Source organism: Harmonia axyridis, chromosome 1, assembly GCF_914767665.1.
Source record: "Harmonia axyridis chromosome 1, icHarAxyr1.1, whole genome shotgun sequence".
Taxonomy (NCBI): Eukaryota; Metazoa; Arthropoda; class Insecta; order Coleoptera; family Coccinellidae; genus Harmonia; species Harmonia axyridis.
In genome coordinates, this window is record NC_059501.1 from 72,198,529 (window position 1) to 72,214,495 (window position 15,967).

Here is a 15,967-nt window from a genome sequence, read left to right on the forward strand (position 1 = left end):
CGAAATTGTGGCATTCTGGAGAGCTGAAAGGCAATAAAGAAAGTCTAGATTGGTTTATCTAAGTTAGATTACTTTATCATCACCCCTGCTGCTTGCTTTCCGCTTGTTTTGCAGGGGATTTTCCTGCTCATAGCGCGATTTTATCACTTCGATGCACCTACTTCTTGTACTTTTTGGAAGCTGATTTTCAGTTTTCTTGCACTGTTTTTTTAGGGCCTTGTGAAGAGATGAACCATGAATACAGGATACCTCCTCAAATAATTATGAAAGGAAATAATTTCCAATAAATAAAGGATTGTTTTGAGTGGATACATCCTCAAAGAGTTCCAAATAATTATGAGAGGAAATAATTTCCAATAAATAAAGTATTGTTTTGAGTGGTTCAAAAGTAATGTAGGTTGTTCTTTTCAACGCTTCAAGAACGGTGATTTTGACTTCGAAGACCAGCATGACGGTGGAAGAGAAATTCCATTTCTGTAGGTTCATCACAACCATAGAAAAAAAATCACTCAATTTTGACACAAAATGGCCTGAATCTCCAAAAGAACTAATTCGATTATGATGGAATCTTGCACGTATGATGACAGTCACCCAGAGTGCGGATGTTCATTTTTGTAGGTCGATCACAACCATAGAAAAAAATTACTCGATTTCGAGACATAATAGCCTGAGTCTCCGCAAGTACTCATCCGATTATGAACGAATGATCACAGTCACCCAACAGAGATTAGTGCCAAATTTCATTTTTGTAGTTTCATCATATGAAAAGGTTTTCGAAGATGCAGAATTGGAAGCATTATTTGATCAAGATTCGTGTCAAACGCAACAAAAGTTGGTGGGATCATTGAGAGTGAAGCAATTTCAAACCGCCTGACAGACATGGAAATGATTCAGAAAAAAAATTGGGTTCCGTACGCGTTGAAGCCGAGAGATGTTGAACGGCGTTTGTTTGCTTGTGAACAGCAGCTTGAAAGGCAAAGACGAAGAAATTTCTGCATAGCATTGTGACTGAAGACCTAAAATTCCGGCCATGCTTTCACGTCGACGGCCAAACCGAATATTCGCGGTTCCAAGGTCATTCTCATACGCTCGGCGTATTATAAGTTGTTAAAAGCGACTGAAACAATCACAGGCGATTACAATTAATGCGTTCAAGCCGAGCATTGAAAGACAATGAAAATATGATTTTACACCATGACAATGCTCGACCGCGTGTTGCGAAAGTGGTCGAGACATACTTCTAAACATTGAAATGGGAAGTCCTACCTCACACGCCGTATTTTCCAGACGTTGTTCCCTCGGAACATCACTTGTTTCGATCAATTAACACGGCTTGGCTGACCTGCACTTTCCGTCTTATGAAGAAGTAAAAAATTAGATCTATTCGTGGATCGCATCGAAAGATCAACTCGGGATTCGTACGCTGTTCGGAAGATGGGAGAAAGTAGTGGCCAGCGATGGACAATACTTCGAATCATGAATGTATAACCAGTATTCTACAATAAAGCCTAAAATTTTGGAACAAAATGGCAGAAGCAAAGTTGTACGCCTATGTAGGTAAGTATACAAGAAATTACAAGATTTTATGTAAATAATTTGTGTCGGTTTCCAATTATTTCTCATTTTTCAATTTAAGCCATATTTTTTTGAGACAATTGCTGCTACAAGCGTATAAGATCTCATAAAATTTGGTTGAGTTTTTCGTTCACATAGTAAGTATAAAGGACATCTATCCTTCTTAGTATTTCGATAATGGGCCAACTACCCATACCTGAAGGCATCTATCTCCAAAAAAAGTATTCCACAAAAACCAAAATTTTGAGAAAACTGCAATTGCTAGGTCAAAAAAACACCAGTATTTCATCTTAGAGGATAATACTAGCTACAGTCATAGATAATACCATTTCAAAAAAGGGGGTCATCTATCCGGGTTTTACCATATATGTGGTCTTTATAGGGACTCAATTAGAGCATGATTCGTCTATCATGTCATTACAATGTCTGTAATTTTCCAATTTTCAGCCATGAATAGTTCCGGCTCTAAGTATCTAAAATGGCAGACATTGCACATATTTAAATGATAAAGTGATCTGTTCGGAACGCAAGTGCTCAAATACCTTATTATAATAAGGATTGAACAAGCTTCTACTCAAATTATTATTGTTTACAAAACAAAGCACCCATTTAAGTTCATGCGATACACCTAACTTTATCACCTCCATATTACACGCGAACGTTACACTTTTTCACGTCGGAAAATCGTATACAATATTAACTTTAAAATTCGCCCCCCTCTCATCCCCTCAGACAACAAAACTTCCCCAAAAGAAATAGATAGACATTCCAGAGCACGAAGTTGGTTCGGTTAGTTGCACATTCCGGTCGTTGGTTGTCGGTGTAGAAGACTGTAAAACCATAAAATGGGATTTATGTCTTTATTGCCGGTGGTTCTCATTTGGGGGGGACCTTTTGCACCTCGGAAAAGTTGGAGCGTTGGAGCAGAATCTAATCGTTGAATTATTCACGGTTGATGGGAGGTTCTCCTCTGCATCAGGCTGTTAAAATTCAGTTTCTGCAGTCGCCGAGGATTATGGAGAGGGCGAAGATGCTGCTTTGTATCATTTTGATTCTTTGAGATGAATGTGATGGGAATATATGGAGAGGAATAATTTTTAGTATCTTCCAGGTGAAGATTTCTCAGGCAAGCTGTTTAGATCTTTTTAAAGAAATATGGAGTTGTCAAAATGCAATCGCCGATGTAAAGGGTCAAATAATACCATTTCAAAATTCGGAAAACAGTCCAAATTTTGCAATATAGTTCATTATTTCCTGATAGCATATCTAAACTAAAATTATTACATTATCGCAACACGGTGGACTCGAATCTCAGTTGTCTGCGCCAAAAGTTTGAGCACTTACCTCTAAGCTCTTCTGAGGTGAATACTTAAAAAAAATATTATCACGGAATTTTCAAGGAAAAAATATTGTTTTCACGTAACTCATATCCAATAAGCTATTTTACTCTCTCAAAAGAGGGGATCAAGTGAGGCTTTTACTCCCTTGGGTAAAATAGCATATATTTTCCAAGTAATTTTAAGAATATTTAATTTTATTTATTTGAACTAAAACAATGATCTTAGTGCATTATTTTTTGTATGAATGTTCACTTCTTTCAACCCTCTAGGATTGTAAGATTTTCAGAAAACTATCTTCGTTCGCTATTTTTGATATTACTTTCCAGACGTCATGAAAAAAGGTGAAATATTTATTGATTATAGCTCCTTGAGCACATAACTTGAACTAAATGTTAAGTAAAACTAGATTTTTCTAGTATTTCCTTATGATGATAAAAAAATTCAAGCAGAATTTGGCGAATAATTTCTGAGATAACGAACTTTTTAAAATAAATCAAGTGGAGTTATCCTCGTGAAATTTGTGTTGTTATTTTCAATCTTTAACACGAGTTTCGTTTTCAGCCAGTTGAAAAAATTGCTAGATTGTTGGAAAACAAACTTTTAAATGGCTATAACTCCGAAGCTATTGGGCGTATTCGTCTGAATAGGAATTTTCCGTTTTCGAAATTTTATACTTTTTCAAGGGGTGTCAAGATCTCCAGGTCCATCTAGTTTATGTTGAAATCAGGTTGCATTTTTTTGCTCATGCAGTATTTCAAAGGGGGGCGGCCTCCTAGTGACGTCACTGACATTCACATAAATCTCAACCTTCTAAACATTTAGATTTTGTGGTTGATGTGTTTTGAATTATCAGAAAAGTTATATGGTAAATGATTCCATAATTCACGAATCGAACAATTTTTTCAAATTAAAGACTCGGAGCTCAATTTCAACATCAAATATTGATATTCAAGCAGAAAGGTGGGAAAATTTCAAACATTTTCAAACAAATCAGATTACAGTTTTTGGCGACACCTATCGGCATTGGTCGGAATCTATCATCAGCACAAGTAGATGTCTATTTGCGACTGCCCACTGCGTTCGTTCAGTATCGTATCGTTTTCACAGGTGGCGGTGGGCATCATCAAAAGTAAATTGTATAACGATTGAATATAAATGAGTACCAAGCCCAGAAATAAAAAATGCAGATTAATCTTTCAACTCTAAGATGTTATTCCTAAGTAGGTACTAGAATGTTAGGAATAGAATGATTTAATGGATTTCAATTATATTTATATGAATTTGTATCAAGTTTCTCGAAAATTGACTCACCTACCTGTATAATTTATATTCTTACGATACTTATAATAATATTTTTTTTAAATTCCTTCCATTTCTCTGAGCATTCATGATATATATAAATAATGAAAAAAAAATCGCATTTCATTACGACTAGGTTTATATTCATTTCCATTGTGAGGTAGGTAGTGGTTACCTATATCAGGATAAATTAATAAATAAATATCAATTGATCAAAATATAATTTATTTTCAATATATCATTAAATCTTGACTGTAAAAATTAATCAATCTTTCTTGTCTTCATCTTATTTCCCAGATATAAAGTTTTCTATCAACTCAAAATGATGAATTAAAATTTTAAAGTGAATTCCACTTCGAAGCTTTGAATATCTTTCTTTCTTTTTATTCCATAAAGAAATCTGTCAGTATTCGATAGTTATATCTACTTAGTAATAGTTTACGATAATCTGTTATATCCAATACTCATAAAAAAATTTATAAGTCGTATACAGCTCAATTTTCACTGTTTTCCTTCAGGGAAAACTAAATCAGTGTCTGAAAACTACGCCTCAAAACATGCGTCTTTTAGAAACGATACTCGGGCTGAAATCCAGCCTAAGCCTGTTGACAGAAGCCTCGCTCAGGTACATTCATTAAAAGTAGTCGTGGTGTTCTTCTAACTTAAAGCTAACAGAGGTTCAGCACTATCTCCTTGAGATTTTCCTTCAGTCTTAGTTTTAACCTTCTTCTCTTTTAGAAGAAGGGCTAATTTCCTCTTGAATTTTGATAATTTTTTAGGTGGTACCGTTGTGGTTTCCTCATTCTCATCTGACATATCTAATTGTGCGAGGCTTTCGAAAATGTTATTAGGCCTTTTCTTAGGTGTAGGAGCCTCTGAAGTGCCATTCTTGTTGGCGTAAACCACGATGTATTGACTGTAAGAAGGAGTGTTAATATCTGCGAAATCTCTGAAGTTTGCGAACTGCTCGTGTTGGTAAGGCCTTGGATTCTGGTTGTAGTAGAAGGAAGATGGTCTTCCATGACCATTCTGATAATAAGGAGAATATTCTTCTTCGTAATTAGAGCTTTCGGCTGCTTCATTTCCGGGATAGAAGGTCCCTCCCTTGATCACGCCAAAATTGCCTGATCCCAAGATGTCCAAATTCTCTGAGGATGATTCGCTTGGTTCATCTTTGTATCCTGTGTATTTGGCGGTATCATAGTCGAATCTTTGTTGGTAGGAGCCTTGAGGACGATGACTGTAAGCACCTTCTTGCTGCTGGTAGAAGGGTCTGGAGTGTCCTGAAGGAGGGTTCTCGTATGGTGGAAATGAGGGATAGAAATTCGCTTGTGGTTGGTAATCCTGTGTGTAATCTGCGAGAGGTCTGTTTTCTTCCATGTACATGTCGCTGTCATCTGAAAGGAAAAGATAAAAATGTAATTACTATCAGTTTAAAATACTCTGTTCATCAATTGCAACAAAACAAAAATGACTGACTTCTACTCCTTCAAAATCAATATTGATTCATAAAAATCCTGGAATATCCTTGTTCAAAGGGCCTGATTAGAGGATTATTGGCTTTTGTTTCAAGAGCTCCTCAAAATTCAAAATATTTTTGTGGACAACTTTTCCGAATCGATCTCTGTATCATTTCGTCACAGTATTTTCGAATTTTGAGCAAAGAATGGTGTCAAATGATAAGGTTCAATATTTGAAATGTTCAGGGTAGGTTCGCATCTCGACTGCAGCGGTTAAATTCTGTAATAAACAAAATCTGGGTCAATATGAGCGTTCGAAATTTTGTGATTCTGTTAAAGTTAAAACAGAAATAATTTCAAGCTCAGTGCAAAATTTCGAGCTCATCACATAACCAGAATCATATAAATTATAAGAAGAATCATGGAAAACAAATAATAAAAATTAGAAATGTGGAATTGAATGATGTTTAAGTTCACTTGAAATTTTGATTGAAAATTTAACTAAAATATCAATATCAAATGTTGTGCAAAATTTTGTATTAATAGAGGTTCCAGAATAAAAAACATTGAAGCAAATATCGAAAAATAAAGAAGCACTGACGTGAAATCAGGAGCTTTTACGCGTTTGTTAATTCATGCACCTATTGCATCCTCGGCGACCATGGTTATGTGAACACCTATGACTGCAATTGGCGCATGAATGATGAGAGCTCAAAAGCACCTTACTGCATGTCAATGCTTTTTAAATTTTTTCCTCAAAATGAAAATCTCCTAAATGACGTAAATTCAGAATCCGTTGTGTGTGTAACGGTTATTTGTGAATTCTTCTACAGGACGTAATTTTTAAGATGTCAAGCTGTTTGGCGCGAATATACGGATCCACTTTCGTCAGAATTTTTTTTTTTCATTTCTTTCTCAATTTTCCTACTTTATTCTTTATTTTCGTTGTTAATGAACTGCAGATCAAAGGTACAGAGCAAATTCTTTTTTATTTGTGCGTTCTTTGAGTAGCAACCAGTGCTTCTTTGGGACTGTCTAAAAATGCAAATCCATTTACGAAAAATTATAACACTGTAAACATCACATTGTTCTGTAAGATCCTAGCTTCCACAGTGTAGGGGTTATGTATTTACTCTAAGTTTTTTTTAATTGGGGATTAGAAGTTCAAACCCAGCCCCATTATATTCATTTTCATTGTAACGTTGAAATACTGTTAATTTTACTATTGTTTTTTTCACAAAATGTCTTGCATATGGATCGTTTAATATAAATATCAATATATCAATAATGCATATCTAGCGGTGAGATTTGAACCAAGTGGTATTCGCTCATAAATACAGAAAAAAATCAGAATTTCGTAACTCCGAACCGATAGAATTGAATAGTAAATGACTTAATCATATTGTAAATTCGAGAAGTAAGGCACACATTTGAATTTATTATAATTCGAGAAACACTCAGTTGAAGAATGTCGAAGCAAGGATCGAAAACTTCGAGTGAATTGTCTTCCTGAAACTTGAAACTTAAAAAAAATCTACTTATACATGACAAAAATACAAAAAAAAATCAACGAATATTTCGATTTTATGTTTAACTACACTTAGAATCTCTGTCTATTGATTGTTTGAGGACTCTCACAGAAAGCAGTAGATACATCTCATTATTCCACCTTTCTAAGAACAAAATGATAAAGAGAAATTAACACATTGTCTTCTCAATCAACAAACAATCGTATATACAATTTTTCTGCTCCAGGTACCACGCAAATTAACCGATTTCACTTCCTTCAACAAACCATACTAGTGCGAAAGACATTGAAAATTTCTTCACGCAGTTTACCAACTGACGTTAATAACTACAATGTAATTGCCAATTACTACAATGTGTACTAATTGAATTATAGGTGTTGAAAAATCAACAGTAACCAAGTTTAATTGTAAGGAATCCTCCTACTAAATTTGAGCAGAAAACAATTGCCGGTGTTATGAAGATTGAAGTCTTGACCTAGATATTAAATGTGAGTAATACAGCTTGGTACAGCTATTTACCCAGTACATATACATGCAATTGGCAAGTTGTTGTGGGTGTATGCATTCTTTGTTGTTCGAAAGTAAGGAGGGATTTCTTTGGAATTTAGCATTTGTTGAAATTGACCTTTAATGGCATAATTCCATTTCTGGACAAGAAGATGCAAGCAAATATGTATACTCGGTTTTCAATGGTGAATTCTTCTCAATTTGGGCGTTGAAGCGAATGGAATGACGCCAGGTGATTTTAAGGGTTTTCGTGCGTCTATTGCATTCTTGGAAACCATCAAACTGCATATCTTTAGAGGTTTTCGAAAGCCAAATATAAGTACAGTATGCCATATTAATTTCTCTCGAATTCCTTTTGGGACACTGAAATCATTCGTTCATTCCCAGGAGGTCCCAAATATTCAAATATTGAAAACCAAATTATAGAAGGATTCGAACGAATCCGAGATTCTAAAATATTTGGAAATCTTCGAAAATGTGGAAAGTTTACCAATGAGGTGTTTCATTTTGACATAAAAAAATTGTATAGTTCAAGAAAAATCAATTGATGCTTATTTTATTCTAAAGGAGAAGGTATGCCATGCAGCACCATTTCATGAAATTTTCTATGAATAGTTCGCTCATTTGCTGCTATATGCCTACAATAACTTCACGATTTCCCTCTTCAATCGATTGCTGACGTTGAACTTATCTTTCACGTGTCCCCAAAGAAAAACACAGTTGAAGGTTAAAGATCTCGGTGGACAATAATGATCACATCTTCGAGAAATAAGAAGACCAGGAAACTTTTTTGCAAAATTGCGGTTATGTTGTTGCTTGTGTGTCGTCTTGTTGAAAATAAACGTTGTCGACGTCAATAACCTTCAATTTCGGCAATAATTCTATAGCTCAGTAGCGCAATCCATTCACCGTAAAAGTTGCAGCAGCCCAATTTTCAAATAAGTAAGATCCAATCACACTAAGTTGAGAATGGATAGGCTTCAAAATTCTTAAGACATAAGTCTTCATGCAAAATATGGTGTACTATGGAAAACGAAAAACCGACAAAGCTGGGTTTTGTCGGCAGAATGAGCTCCAGGAGCAATATTCTCAGTGGTTCTTGAACGACGTACTTGGTTTCGAATCTTTGAATAACTAACTTGTCCTGAAACCTCAAAGTTTCTCACCAGTTTCACTATTCTCGGTCGAGAAGGTGCTTCACGACGACCTAAAAGTGCTTTAGTTTTGCGCTCTGTGACTGCGAAATTTTTACCATTTTTTTTAGTGAATTTTAACAATTTCAATACGTTTTTGGAGCGTGTATAGTTCCATTTCCAGTATTGCCGTAGTTTTACTTGTCAAATGTCAAAAAATGACAGCTTCAAAAGTGTCAGCTGCTCAAATAGCGGGATATTGAAAATGGAACATCTTTTTCGTGAAAACCCTTTGGGATATGCATGTTTGATAGAAGCCACCAATAAGAATTTTTTAAAAGAAAAATGTATGTCTTGCCTATTCTTCGGCCCGTCTATGATCATTCTTGGCTTGCGATTTTCGAGCGTCATATCATATTTAGTTTTTTGCAGTGTTCAATTTGGTAGTATATCACAAGTCTGTTCTAAGATTTTTGAAATGGAAGGAATTTTTTGACATAATTCCAACAAATTTTAACAACCACCATATATTTCAAATATGGCTTCAACCGACTATTTCATTTTTCTACTTGATGAAAATAGAACACTGACGATGTTAACAATCCAATGTCTTTTTTTACTCTTCTCAGAGTTTACTAATAAACATTTCCGAAACATTTATTTTTTTTGAGAAAGCCTGAATATGGATGACGGAAATTTTCAATGGAATATTCATAATCTCAACGCAACCTGCACTCCTAAAAATGAAGAAACATCGACATCATCATCATCAAATATTGACGAATATTCATAAACTTAATGCAACCAATAATTTTGCAAACTCCCGACCAAATCGACAGATTTCATCAAAATAACCATAAAAAGTCCATAAATAAAAGATTATCTTCAACGTTCATATTAAATGGTCCGAACAAATGGAAATTATCGATTTGAAACGTAAGATGTGCAATCATTTAGGGCTATTAAAATGATAATATAGCATTTCCGAATTTCGTAAGTGCTAATGGATATAAATAGAGATACCTACTTGAAATGTATTCCCAAAAGTTGATGAAACCCAGAAACAATTTCACAACAAAAACAATTACTCTGAAATTTCTCATGGTCTTCCACTACTTATCTTTTTTTAAGAAGGTGAAGTTTAAGAAACTTACAGAATAACCTGAACTTCTGATTAACATCTATCGATTATATTCAAAGCCAATATCGAATTGTATCTTTGGAGACATCAACAGTCAACCAAGCGCGAAACCTATCCTTCTCATGGAAATTTTCACACTTTGATCTAAGTCAATTGAGAGTTAGTAAACGTGGAGTGCTACAATTTTCATTTTGATTTATCACCATGTTATGGCTTCTATTGGACACTCTTGGAACAATATACCTAAGTATCATGAAAATAAAAGAATAAATTGGAATTTTTTTCTTTCACTAAAAATAATTTTGGCATAACGTGGTATTTTGATGTCTTACATTTCAATTGATTCCGACAATCATGAATGAATCATGAATAATTCATGAGGAAATAATGCATCACAAAATTACTACAATTTGGAGTTTCTTTCTAGTCAGTTCGAAAATATGACACAAATTCTATATTTTTGAATGCAAACTTTTATCGAAAGTATTTGTTTCTTTCGAGATTTTTTTTATGTGTCATGATTTATATGAAAATTTCTCTAGGAAAACAATTGAAATTATTTTTATATTTCTTGGTTTAAAGCTAAATAATTATTAGGTTGGCATTATGATAGCAACTGTCTAATATAGATTACTTTGCGTGAACTTAATACTTCATTGTAAGGAAAACAGATTGTCGAATAATTTTGCTTCCCAGAATGCAAGGAACTGTTGGCATGAAAACTATATTTGATTATTTTCTAATTATATAAAAGCCAGTGTAACGTATGTCTCAAAGATTTTGGTCCAAAGTTCAACTGTATTATAAAATTGTTTGGCATTGGAAAGATTTTTGATTTGTCATTTCAATAACATTCCAGTCTACGAAATCGAATGCGTCGTAGTGGCTTATTAATTGAAGCTTTAAAAAAATTTTGATAATTTGGTGAGGCAGATTTTTAAAGCTCAAATGGTTTGACTTTTTGAGAATCAAAATGTTTCGCGGAGAGAGATATATCGTCCAAGGCAGAAAAGAAAGGTTTACTAAGCCTTAATATTCTGAAAAATGGAAAACTTACAGTGTTAACTGGACATAGAACAAATCAGTAAATTGAAAGTGACATGAATAGAATTGAACAATAATTGACAAAACTCAAGGTCTATTTCCAGGAACGCCCGAATCGAGAAAAAAAAGCATCAAGTAAGACGAATTTTTAGTAAAATTAGCGATATTTATGTTCGAATGGTCCAAGGCTTGATATGAGATGTACGAAGAAGACTGAGTATTGTTGAAGACCAGGAACCTCTACATTTAATTGCAAATAAAATGTTGTTGTTCATGAAAATTTTGATCAAACCATGCTTTACGTTCTTATTTTCAAAATGAGCTAAAAATTTTTATGAAACATACGTCAATCACAGGGAATTGAAATAATGACTTTTCAAGGAACTTTAGACTGATCAACAAGCAGTAACTTCCTTCATACTCCATTCCATGCGCTGCAATCCTTGTTGAATATCCTGTCTCGACATAAATATTCAAAAATCCTTTCCTGTTTCATAAGTGAGAGTTGTGTGTGTCTTCATTCTCGCAGAAAAAGAAAGTGAATACGACGACGTTCTGATAAATCTCTGATTATTCCAGTTGCTCAATAGGGTATTGTGTCTAAGGTCGTGACAGACGCTCCGATATGTTCGATTCAGGCGACAACGCAGCGGTTGAAAGTGAAATTTTCTTAAGCCTGAACCCTGATTGACTCGTTTCTGTAAAGTATCGATGGCCAGATCTAGCATAGTTTCTGGTTTCACTTTCAGCAGGAAGTGTTGGGCAAATATGAAGACCGATCCGAGAGTTATTGGAATCGTTACCTTGTTTATCTTCCTGCGAGCATCTAAAGGTTGGGCCCCGCAGGCGGATTCACGTAACTGTTTTCCTGTGTTTACCAAATGGACATGGAAATTATAAACTGACTTCGGTTTGGAAATTTCAGTTAGTTGCGTCTCAAACTGGGAGCTTCAGAGGTGAATTTTTCATTACTCAATATTTTCCGAATATTTTAGCATCATTTTGAAAAACCAATGTTTCGCACTAAAAAACGTACTTTTTCGATTCGATTCACCATTTTCGAGAAAAAAAGATCTAAACAAGTCCTTATGAAGAGTTTTTCAATGAGAGGTTTTATTTTGAATAGCACGCTATTAGGTCAATGGAAAAGCCCCAGTCTGATGCACAGATTGCGGTGCTAGTATCAAATTCATATGATTTTTGATAAGTACCAACCTTCAAACGATACGTCTCAAAATTTGACAGCTATCCGACCATTAGTTTGTGAGATATTATGCTGTGAGTTTAGCTGTTATTTGAAAAAAGATGGAAAAATAGAATTTCGTCTGCTGATAAAATATTGCTTTTTGAAGGGAAAAAATACAGTTGAAGCAGAATCTTGGCTTGATGAAGAGTTTACGGGGTCTGCATCAGGAAAATCAACCATCATTGATTGGTACGCAAAGTTTAAACGTGGTGAAATGAGCACCGAAGACGACGAACGCAGTGGACGCCCAAAAGAGTCTGTCACCGACAAAAGAATAAAAAAAATAAAAAAATAATTTTGAACGACCGGTAAGTGATGTTGATCAAGATAGCAGACATTGACATCATCTGAACGTGTACATCATATCATTCACGAATATTTGTACATGTGAAAGAAGTATGCAAAATGGGTGCCGCGCGAGCTCACAATCGATCGAAAGCAACAACGTGTTAATGATTTTGAGCTGGTTAAGTGCAAAAAACCTGAAATTTTGCGTCGATATGTGACAATGGATGAACCATGGATCCATCATTTCACTCCGGAGTCCAATCGATAGTCAGCTGAGTGGACTAAACACAACAGTCAGCTGGTAAGATTATGGCAATAGTATTATGGGATGCGCATGATATAGGTCCAGACCATGGACAGCAATTATTATATAACGTTATTGGATCGTTCAAAGGTTGAAATCGTTAAAAATGGCCACATTTGAAGAAAAAGAAGGTGCTTTTTCATCAAGACAATGCGCCGTGTCACAAATCAATAAAAACAATGGCAAAATTGCATGGATTGTGCTTATTTGCTTCTGCATCCATCGTATTCGCCAGATCTGGCCCCAACGACTTTTTCCTGTTCTCAGTCCTCAAAAGAATGCTCGCTGGAAAGAAATTTAGCGCCAATGTAGTATTCGCCGAAACTGAGGCCTATTTTGAATCGAAAGACAAATCGTACTACAAAAATGGTATCGAAAATTTCGAAGATCGCTATAATCGCTGTATCGCCCTCGAAGGCGAAGAAAATGTGTAAAACTATGGTAGACCGGGAACTTTCAATTGGCCTGTGACAGCTGTCGTCTCTTGATATTTGACAAGTAAAACTTTGCCATCACTAAAAATGGAACGATACAGTCATTTTTTGAAAAACTATCGCACTTTTTGGTCCATCACAGCAATAGTAAAACTGATGAAAAAATTTCAGCTGTTGTGATAAGTGAGTAAAGTGATCAAAACCGTGTGCGTCGCTCAAGAACAACTGAAAATATTGTTGGAGTATCCCGTAGTGTTCACGAAAACCCAGGTTTGTCGATTCCGCGTCAATCTTAGGCCTTGGCATCCCACAAACTACATTCCACCCTATTTTTCGTGAAGACTAAGGTGTTAATAAGGCTTTTAATGTTCAGTTTTCCCAAGATTCCAAGCCAGTCGATCACCAGCAAGTCGTATTCTCGCTGATTGTATTCTTGAAATGCATCAAAATGCTCTGAATTTGATCGAAAAATCATCTTCAGTGAAGAGGTCCATTTCCACCTTTAAAACTACATTAATGAGCAGAATTGTAGCATTTGGGGCTCGAAAAATCCAAGAATGATTGTTGAAAACCCTCTGAATCCTCAACGTGCCACTGTTTGGTGCGGTTTTTGGTCTAATGGTGTGATTGGAACTTATTTATTCGAAAATGAAGATGATGCAACTGTTATGGTGAATGGATTAATAATAATAATAATAATAATGAGAGAGTTTATTCATAAAAATACATTCAATAAACTCTATACTACTGTAGAGTTTTATAAAAATATAAACTGTGCACAGTACTACCGAATTATTATTGATGATATTCAATGGCCGGAATTGGAATATTTAGATGTGGGTGATGTTCAATTTCCAACATGACGGCGCTACATGCCACACAAGCAATGAAACAATCAAAATATTGCAAGAAAAAATTTCCTACCAATATCTCCAATTCTTCTTCTTTATGTGCCGTCTCCTTTAAGAAGGTTGGCTATCATCATGGCGATTTTTACCCTCCAATAGGTGATCACAATTGGCCATGTGATTTAACGCCTTTAGATTTTTTTCTTTGGTCCTCGTCATTCGGGAAAGATAAGATATATGCCAATGATCCACTATATAGTCAACACCTTAGAGATAGAATTAGAATAGAATTGTGGACATACAGGGTGTTCCTAAATTCATGCGACAAAATTCAGGAGGTGATTGCTGGTATGAAATTAAGATGAGTATTTCCTATAACAAAATTTCCTCAGCCTACCCCTTTCTGAATTATCCCCCTTGAAAGAAGAATCGCATTCAAATAGCGTGTGATGCCATAAGAATACACCTCAAATTGATCGTGTACGGCAACACATGACACTTAGACTACGTTCGTGTATTTAATAATAATAATAGGTAATAATAGTGCCTTTATTGTAAGAGAGAAAAAAATACATGATATAGGGGCGAAGTCTAGCTTAAGCTACTCCACTCAACCCCAAAAAAAAAAAATTTGGCTGGAGGTGGTCATTTCCAACATTTATCATGAATCCTTCCACATTTTACATCTTAAATGTTTTCCACTTCATTTATTAAAAAATTATAAAATATGGTTTTTCACTTTCACGGTTATTGGTTTTGGGAAATGAAAATCAAAAATAAAAAAAATTCTAAACAAAACAAGGATTTTAATTTATAATTTCATTTCATGGAGCTTCATCTCGAAATAAAAGTTTTGATAAGAAATAAAGGAAGGTTTGGTAATTTCACCCCTGTATAATGTAACAGGAATATTGAAAAAAAAACCGTGGTTAGTCTTTTGTGAATGCACGAAAATTAAAGGATTTGAAGTTTCTAGCTCTACTGAAATTTAAGAAAAAAAATAAAAAACTGAATTTTAGTCACCACTTTTTAAGGGTAATATCTCGGAAAGGGGGGGGTTGAAGAAATTATTATTATGGAAAAGACCCATCTTAATTTCATACGAACATTCACCTCCTGAATTTGTCGCATGAATTTAGGAACACCCTATACAGCCGCAAATATGCGAATTAGACATGGAAAATTTTATGTAAATGATATGGTGCTACAGCTGTGCTGGCCATTTGGCTGATATCGTTTTCCATCGCTAATGGCATATATACCTCTTTACAATGAATTGTCTTTTCATTTTAATATCCAAATTAGACCTCTTATTGGAAAACCCTGTATTTACTTACTTTAAGTATAAATCTATTTAATTCGAATGTATAAGAATAGCTGTGCTTTCCTCGCTTTCATGCCACTGGCCTATTAGAAGGAAGAATTTCGCACTGGTTAGCATACTCTGTTTGTTCTCCGCTATTTCTGCATGATGACACTTTCATTGCTTGATTAGCCACAATAACAGTTGAGAAATTAGATCGAATCGTAATTTCTCAATTATTCATTCTGTTTTATTGCCTAGCTGCAAGAACCATTACACAAACGGTGTATGTCAAATTCTTATTGCTCTGAAAATGTCAGGAGGAGCATTCGATGAAGAAACTAAGTGATGTATCGATCTATCTTCGAGTTGGGGTAATGTCTAATGATAATTCTTCCAGATGTACAGCGGGCTGAATTTCTTAAGCATACAGTCAACGATGGAGTAAAATCTAGTGTGCGGTTCAATTAAGTTCGATTCATTTATTGACTTGATCAGCAATTATTAGAGTTCAGA

At 34.9% G+C, this 15,967-nt stretch overlaps 1 protein-coding gene across 1 annotated transcript in view; it reads right to left on the reverse strand.

Moving 5' to 3' along the window:
• Positions 1–4,422: 4,422 nt before the first annotated feature.
• Positions 4,423–15,967, reverse strand: part of LOC123670637 — a 41,081-nt gene continuing 29,536 nt past the window's right edge. The window contains exon 2 of the mRNA XM_045604151.1: positions 4,423–5,611. Within this exon, the coding sequence (XP_045460107.1) occupies positions 4,872–5,611 (740 nt within the window). The 3' untranslated portion in view covers positions 4,423–4,871. The remainder of the gene's footprint in view (positions 5,612–15,967) is intronic.